The sequence below is a fragment of the Phallusia mammillata genome, chromosome 1 (genome assembly GCF_965637545.1).
Source record: "Phallusia mammillata chromosome 1, kaPhaMamm4.hap1.1, whole genome shotgun sequence".
Taxonomy (NCBI): domain Eukaryota; kingdom Metazoa; phylum Chordata; class Ascidiacea; order Phlebobranchia; family Ascidiidae; genus Phallusia; species Phallusia mammillata.
Window position 1 is genome coordinate 19,360,925 of NC_137252.1, and position 9,122 is coordinate 19,370,046.

The following is a 9,122-nucleotide window of genomic DNA, read 5'->3' on the forward strand; positions in this document are numbered from 1 at the left end:
AATATCCTGTATGCTACTCATGAAACCCCCAAAAATTTATGTCAATGCATTTTAGTTCAGAGTAAGAAGGTTTCTGTTTCAAGTTTTTAATTGTGATTACAATCCTGTAATAAATTCTCAATTCAGATACATCAAAAAAGGCTGTCCATTTTATTTACACATTTACTTCCAGACCACATTAAAAACATTTTTTTCATAACCTTGGATAGCTCAACTTCATGTTGTTAGTAAAGCAATTTGGTTGAACTTGTTATGTAGAGAAGATTAGTTGAATTGGCGGTGATGATAAAGTTCCGGGTCATAAAATGATGTAACCACTACCCGATTGGAAAACTTGCGACCTGACAGTGCACTTGATGCTTTTTGACAATCAAGATGGTTGGCAAATTCCACATATATCTTTCCAATTCCTTCCATGTTTGTTGGCCCAGGTCGTGGAATTTCCAAACTTACAACCTTGCAAACACAATAAGTTTTCATTTAACGTCTTTGTAGCAGTCATTGTTAAGTTTGCTTTTCCCTTGTATTTATTGCCCAACATCATATAATACTGCCCTAATATGGCATGTAAAATGAAAAATATAATGGTATATTTAAACTATGTTAGAAAGTATATTGAAACATTATATCTTAAAAAAGAATGTTAAAAGGCCTATCCTATAAATAATGTTTTTCTTGTTGGTAAATTGTGAGTCATGGTCACACTCACAAATATTGTTAGTTGTGGCAAATCACATACTTTTGCAGAATCAAAACAGATTAGATATAAATTTACATAATTTCCCAAATGCACATAATCTTTTTGTAAGTGTGATGACAGGCATGTGCCCAACATCCCTATTATCACAATAATTTTTCATATATGGAACAAACTTCACCACTTTTAGACCTGTCTAAAAACTAGAATAGTGGTTTTCCTATATATTGCCAGTTTATATATACTACATCATATTTAACGATGTATCACATATACCATTTACTATATTTATAATGGATATATATTTGGCATCTACATTTCACTGGGTCCCTATCTTTTTCCTGGCACTTTATAACATAATTGTTTCTGCAAGTATAATCTAATGGGTCCCCACACATATGCATATGCGATTTGATAACAGATTGCATAACTAACGTTTTTAAATGATCTACAAACATACAACAATTGCATAACTAACGTTTTTAAATGATCTACAAACATATCTTAGTTGCACAGTGCAAAAAGACTGCCTGATAGCACGTTCAGTTATGCGCGAGGCCGAGATATTCACTTTTCAGTGGGCAGGTTTGCGCTTTTCGGGCCCAATTGGGCTTTTTTCGACATACAGTTGCACGTTGTTTTCACGAGGTGGAAAATGGATGAGTCCAACTATATAACTTTTAACAAAGTTTCAACATTTTTTTTCTTTAATAGCCCTTTGTTTGTTGAATTAGGATTTTTGCGTTCCCTGGTGCCGTTAAGTTTCCTTATACCAACAATACGATTGCTTAGCTGAGCTTTTTATGTCCAAAACCTGTTCTGAAATTCAGTTTTATTAACGCTTTCAGTTTGAGAAGTCACGTTACATAGGTGTAACAAATCGTGCTGCGTTGTCGCTCTGCGTTTCGAAACACCAATAAGTTGACCTACATTAACGCAAATAACTAACATCATAACATCTTAATTCCAACCAGTGAGAAAATGGTCAAGTGACGACTGTGTTCATGCGTGAAGCAAAGGCATTTTTTCATGCGCCACTATCGTCAATCACTCCCATTGCGTCAGCTGTGTACTGAGCGAGCACAAATTTGACAAAAGACGGCATGAAAAAACACATTTGGGGCTGTAAGAGTAATTACTGAGCCGATTGCACTGAAATTTTTAACAGCCAACAAGGAGCACCCTATCCACAGCTGTTTAAAATTTCAGCAGGTTAAGTCTTGTATTTCTGACCTTATTAACATGTGAAATAACAAACAAATATTTGGGGGTAAAGGGGTGAAAATGGATATATACAACTTCAAGTTACAAAATACTTTAAAATACAGTGCAATGTACCAATCAAAAAAGTATGAAACTCCAGAATCGTCAGCTTTATCAAGTATAGCCGTAAATTTCACATTTTGGGGGCTATGTGTGAACCGAGGGATCAAACGGGGTCAAAGTTCACATGGACCATCTTTAGACCAATATCTATAATGTGTGTAAATTTGAAAAAGTTTGAACCCTGACCAAAACGTGGGAACAAATCCACGTTAGACGGAAAAAAAGAAAAAAAACTAGAAGGGTGGCTTTCTGATATACTTCCATTTTATATATTCTATACGATATTTACCAATTTACTATACACATCATATGATCTACACATACATAGGCGTCGATTTAAGTGACCGGGGTGACATGTCTCCCCTCCTGAAAAAACAGGGGTGACAACATATGTATTGTCTCCCCTGTTTTTGTTTAAAATAAAGTATTGCCAGAAAGACCACATACACGAAAGTACGTAGTTAAAAACGACTGTTTGTAAGATTGAAGGTCACAATCAATGACAAACGCAAGTGTCTCGTGGTTTGTTACGCAACGTAACAATGGTTCCAGTAACAATCGACATTGTTATGTGATTGTTAATTGTTTTATTCCCAGTGCAGGCTGGTTGTTCAAGTACCTTATATTTGCTTTATGTTAACTGCAGGAATGATTAGTCAAGCTAATATATAGGCATTTTTGCAACCAAAACGCGAGCAACCCTCGAATAAGACGTTGTCAGTTTAATGTTGAGTTGTTTAAAAATCGTCACATACAATCTTGAACAATGTATACTTAAATCCTGTGGCAACTTTACGATCTGACTGTGCGAAAGATTGCTATATATGCAAACTTTATTTCGTTTGTTTAACCCAGGGGTCATCAAACTACGGCCCACATTTTTTTGGATTTAAAGGAATACAACGCACAAAATAGACCACAGCCAGTTTGTTACGTCACAGACGAGACTACAAGTGTTAATTGTGCGCGAACGATTGCATTCTTTTGTTACTTGTGACGTAATATACAAGCATTGCTCGTTAGTTGATACTAACTATACAATTTAACAGTCGGATCACCAGATTTTAAATGGGATTGTAGAAGGACCATATTTTTGCCACCCTATGAAAATCACATCGCGGACTAAGTTTGGAAAGACGGCGCTAGAACATGTTAACTATGCGGCTCGCGCGAATCATTATTAAAGTTATCCGGCCCTGCAGTGTAAAACGTTTTGTGACCCCTGGTTTAACCGAATAACGGTCATAACTTAGATCGTGCGGTCGCCAGGGCAACGGAGCAGTTAACGCAACTGCTTTGTGTTCCTAAGATTGTGGGTTTTAACGGCTGAATGGATGTTTCCAAAACATGGAAAGGTCTCCCCTAAAATTTTGCAAATAATTAAAAAATCGACGCCTATGTACACATATGATTGTTTTTGTAAACAAAAACTAATGGGTCCCCACACGCGTGTTTGTGCGGATTTACAGTAAACAAATGTTGCGGTGACTTTTCGATTTTTAAGGACAAATTTTTAGAAAGCATTAACCCAACAATAAAAAATTTTTGTTCGTATTCTTTTTGCACTATTATTGTCATATAATTACAAAAACATTGAAAAAGAACGAAACAAATACTTTAATTTAATCTCTTGCTTTGACCCAGATATTGTCGTCCAAGGTCGGGTTTTAAACACAATTTTTTTAGAAAGCTGTAACAGTTGTGTTACAGACACTTTAAATTAAAAAGCAATTTGCTACAAGTATACACATAACAAATTGTTTTTCATTTAACTTTGTTTCGCAAAACCATTGACCTGTAGTAACCTCTCAGGGTGCACACGCCAAACGACTGTTTGGCCTATTGACACCGTTTTCAATAGCACGCCGTCCTTACTGTTCAACAACACGGTTTAACCTAATTTATACATGCCTTGAGTGTTGATTCCTAAATTTATTGCAAAAAAACGCTACGTTATGATGAAAGAAAGTTCTGAACTGTGTACCTACTAGTTGACCTTAAGTAACCCGTAGTCAGCGGCGGCCGACCTGACAACGAGCATTTAAAAAAAAACATTTATCTTGCAAAAATGTTAAGTTTATTTTTTCAAGTTTATTTTGATTAACAAGTTTTGCTTGACATATACGAAACCGAAGCACGCTTATTAGGTTTAAATCAGGTCATAGGTGTGAAACCTTTGCCAAAACTAAAAATGTGAGTGATAACTTAATAATAAAACGAAATAGCATTGCTGTGCAAAACAGTGTCTTTCTTGACCAAACGAGCGTTAGACACATTTACGTTTCGGGGGCCTGTGGGTGAACCGCTGGGTAATTCGGGGTCAAACTTCTGGAGGATCAAGTTTGGATTAATAACTAACATATGTCCAAATTTGAATAAATTTGAAGCACTCTTTCTTTACCAAACCAGCGTTAAAAATTTTACATTTCGGGGGCCTGTGGGTGAACCCTGGGTTCATTCAGGGTCAAACTTCAGGAGGATCAAATTTTGGTTAATAACTAACATCTGACAAAAATTAAACAAATTTGAAGCACTCTTTCTTGACCAAACATATATAACAAACCATGTTTTAAAAAAATTGGAATTTTGGGGGCCTGTGGGTGAACCGCTGGGTAATTCGGGGTCAAACTTCAGGAGGATCAAATTTAGATTAATAACTAACATCTGTCCAAATTTGAATAAATTTGAAGCACTCTTTCTTGACCAAATGCGTTTAACAAACCAGCGTTAGACAGAAAAAAGAAAAAAAATACGGACAAAAACAATATGTGTCCCCTTCAGGGAAGGGGACCCATAAATATAGACATTTGAAAACAATATGTATCCCCTTCATGGAAGGGGACCCATAATTATGTATTAGATGAATTTAGTTGTGTGTATAAGGCCCTGAATGAGTCCTTTCAAGAAAAAAATTCAGACAAACCCTGGATATAATAACAACACTAACCATTTTCCAACTACTGCAACATATTTTCCTTATTGAACTATCAACATAACAACCAATAACAGCAATCAGTTTGAGCATGCAAATTACATAATTTGTATTACCTTCCCAAGCTTATTGCATTCATCTCTAATATCTTCAAGAATATCTTCATATTCATCATCATCTTCCAGCTCTTCTGGAGTAACCATGTTCATAAGACACAACACAGAAGTAGGGGCTCCTGCACCAGTAGCTTGGACCATACCAGGTATCTGAAATGCCAATATGTGCTGTCACAACAATTTCTGCTTCAATGCGGAAGTTTTCATGTGATAATGTGAAAAAAAATCAATTTGAGAAGTGTCCAATGTCTGCAGCTTATCATTTACTGGCTTGATGCTTTTACATAAATGTAATATATGTATGTAAAATTCCTTAAAAATTGCAGGGCAAAAAGGTGACAATAACATACCTGCAAGGTAACAGGTGCTAGGATGGCACCAAATGGATTATTCTTTGCTCCAACACTAGCTCTCTGTACAATTAACTTCTTCTCTCCAAGCTGCATTGCATTTAAACCTGCTATTGCTTGATCTGTAATCAAATAGTCAACATACTCTGCAAAAGCATAACCCTTTGACAACCCCGTGGCACTGTCCTTAACAAGATTGAATGCTCTCAATGGGCCAAAGGAAGTCAGCAACTCTTTTACTTGATCATCACCAAGATAGTTTGGAAGTCCTCCGACAAAAATTTTGTGCTGTGAATCTTGAACCACTGTAGAGATAACTCCTGGCAGATGCACAGCGGGTTGGTCTGCACTGCCTGGAAGTGGTTTGTAATCACTTGGCCTGCGGATCTTCAATGACTGATTCATGAAGTTTATGCCATCAAATGCAAGAGCTTGTGATGTTTCATCAACCGAACGGAACTCCAGAAATGCAAAATTTTTGTCCAAGTTTATTTGTACAGCCAAAATTGGATCACCGGGTGCTTGTGAAAGTCCAGCAACATGCATTTGGTTGTTAAAAAACTCCATCATAGCATCTTCAGTAACTCCAAATGGAATGTTTCCAACATAGAGTCTTCTTGCCTGCCTTGTCATTTGACTACCAGCAACTGGGACCTGTGCATGATAGCACACAATAGAGGTTGGTCACTATAATTTGCAGAAGTGTACACACATGTTTAAATTTTTACACGCTACAATCCTTTAAACCAGGGGTTCTTAACCAGGGGTACATGTACCCCTTGGGGGTACGAAGCACTAGAGCAGGGGGTACGACATGCAGGGTGAAATTATACCGTATTCAGGCATATTTGTGAAGAATGCGTAACAAGTTACTTTGTTATACATCTAAAACGGGTTGGTTTTGTATTACTTACAATACTGTTTTAATGCATGCATCCAAAATGCAAGTTATAAATAGCTATTATTAAAATTATGTTAATTCCTATTATTACAATTTATTAACTTCCGTCGGCTATTTTAAACAGGGGGTACGAGAAAATTTTATGAAAGCTCAAAGGGTACGAGCACTAAAAAGGTTAAGAAACACTGCTTTAAACTATGGTGGGTTGAGCACAAACAATGCAAAGCATATCGTAACTTTTTTATGAACAAAAGTTTTACCTGAAGTGTAGTTTCTGCAGCTCCACCACCCACGCTGCCCAAGACTTGAGATGATGCAACCAGTGGAATCTGTCCGGCAGCTTGCATCGCTTTGTATTGGAGAGGTGTCACATGTTCGTAGCCAACTGGAGGAACATCCCAATAGCGATATTTTCTTTTTGGTTTGCTTCGTTCAGATCGCTCCTTGCTTCTGGATCTTCGCTTCTTGTCTCTGCTACGAGAACGGTGCCTGTTTGGGAGAAAAGGTCAGCTGCAAAATTAAAATAAACATTGAGAAACAAAAAGCAATTCAAACCACAGAATTACCCATTTACACTCAATTCAGCTCTTACCTGTTAATCAACTATTGCATGTTATAAAAGGACAATATGGTTAACACCAATATACAAGTTGGAACAGTAGTAAGTTTTACCCAGCGTACGAATGTGTCATCATTGTTTTGTCTATTAGGCAATGTGAGATAGTTTGGTTGTCAAACTTGCTAGAATTATTTTTTTGATTTAAGATGAACAGTGCGTCTGGTGTTCTGTGCATTCTGCCTTTACTGTTAAACCAAGTTCTTTCTCTCTTGATGAAAACCACTACCCCGCACTTATTTGTAATTAACATATGACGAGCTACAGTGGTAAGTTACCTTCGACCCCTATCACGACTTCTGCTTCTCTTTCTTCGTTCGCGATCTCGACTACGCTTCCTGTCGCGATGCCTTCCAGAACTGCTGCGCTCACCATGTCTTTCCTCCTTGGATGGTGGTTCTTGTTTCATTTCACTGCCTGGTAAGTTTCCATATGGCATTTCTCCGTTGTAACCACCAGGAGGCATGCCCATTCCTGGCATCATACCTTCCTGGTAGTTCATTCCATTGCTCATTCTGTATGCTTTTACCAAATCAAATTGAGCTTACAAAATATTACTATAGGGTAATAAATAATAACAATGTTTTATCTTCTCTGGGAGCTTATTTGTAATGAAGGGGTAGGGGTATGCCATATTTCTTATCACCAAGTACTTTTTTACAGAAACACGCAAAAGCTGGAAAAAATGTGGGTGGTGCACATCATTCAACTAACCAACCCCTTTGAACTTAGCCTCAATCATACACAGTTTAGCGTTCTATTCACAGTTTTACCTGACATGTACCAACAATTTATGTAATGTACATTTTGCAATGCAAGTCAGGTAGTGTCGCATGCAGGATTTTAGGTTGCGCATCTTTGATACACAAGAGTGCACTTTAGCACAGGGCTTCTCAAACTTTCTCGCTCTGCGACCCCATTTTAGAACAGAAATTTCTATGTGACCCCTTGGGTATAGCCTAAACACATGAATGATGTTTAAACAATTAATTGACGCATGTATACCATTTATTGTCACAATGACATAATAACGCATGTTTCATGACCTCAAAATTAGATTTCGCGACCCCAATTTGGGTCGCGACCCACAGTTTGAGAAGCCCTGCTTTAGCACACCTGTGGTACTAATACCCCATCATGTAAGCAGTCTACATAAATTAAAAAAGCCAACCCAAAATGAGGAAGAACATAAAACCTAAGATGACATTGCTTAAAAATATATTTTTTTTTCAATTCACAGGAGCAAATAATTTCAATTTTTCTGTATCCACAGGGTTTGTGCAGATTATGATAATAAAACACATTCCTGCTGAAGGTATGCCAGAGTGAAAAAAATTTGTGGCTAAAAAACTGGATAAAGTTCCGCACTTTTTAGGCTAATTAAGATGCTATAAGCAACCAGCAATTACCTATTATTACAGGGAAAACTTTTAGTGTTGAATTTTTCCAAATGCACTAGTTTGGGCCCAATCTTATATTCCAGAAATTATAAAACTTACAAAACATTTTTAAAAGTTTATTAAATGTTTCAACACCAATTTAAAATGGAAAAATTATCACATTTTAACTCTAAAGGCAAAACAAAACAGTCACACCTTCAACAAGACAAAAAAAACTATAATATTTAAAAATAGTGTGTATGAGCAATACTCGTAATTAGTGATGGGACGATACCAGGTTTTGAAGCGAGTACCGATACCGAGTACGAGTACCACATGTATATACCTTCGATACCGAGTACCGAGTACGATTACCGAGTACGTAAGTACAGTGTTGTACTTAGTTGTATATCACCTGCTAATTTATCTGCCATGGCCGGCGTACAGGCGTGCACACACACATGCAGAAAAAAGTAATCTCCATAAGATAGCAAAAAAATACGTAACCTGGCGGAACTTTTTCCCAAATTTGTACTGTCCGAAGCATATATTGGCACAAAGTTTCCAGTGTTCTTATAGTGTAAATCGGCCTTCGGTACTCGCACGTTGGTATCGAAAACTGAGACAAAATATTTCGATACCGAGTACGAGTATCGATACCACTGAAATCGTTCGATACCATCGATACCGAGTACCGGGTACCCGTCCCATCACTACTCGTAATTGAAACTTAAAGCTGGAATCACCCAGTCGGTTGCTTGGTGGATGAAGACTAAAAAGTCCTATAGCAATATGTAAGTTCAGA

The 9,122-nt window shown here is 37.1% G+C and overlaps 1 protein-coding gene across 1 annotated transcript; it reads right to left on the bottom strand.

The window, feature by feature from the left end:
- Window positions 1–127: 127 nt before the first annotated feature.
- On the bottom strand, window positions 128–7,520 carry LOC145224983 (splicing factor U2AF 50 kDa subunit-like). The gene is made up of 5 exons (XM_080091627.1): window positions 7,217–7,520; window positions 6,583–6,811; window positions 5,422–6,075; window positions 5,072–5,221; window positions 128–456 (listed from the first exon to the last, which is right to left on the bottom strand). The coding sequence occupies exons 1-5, from the start codon at window positions 7,450–7,452 to the stop codon at window positions 265–267; spliced, it is 1,461 nt and encodes a 486-aa protein (XP_079947753.1). The 5' UTR covers window positions 7,453–7,520; the 3' UTR covers window positions 128–264.
- Between the last annotated feature and the right edge of the window lie 1,602 nt (window positions 7,521–9,122).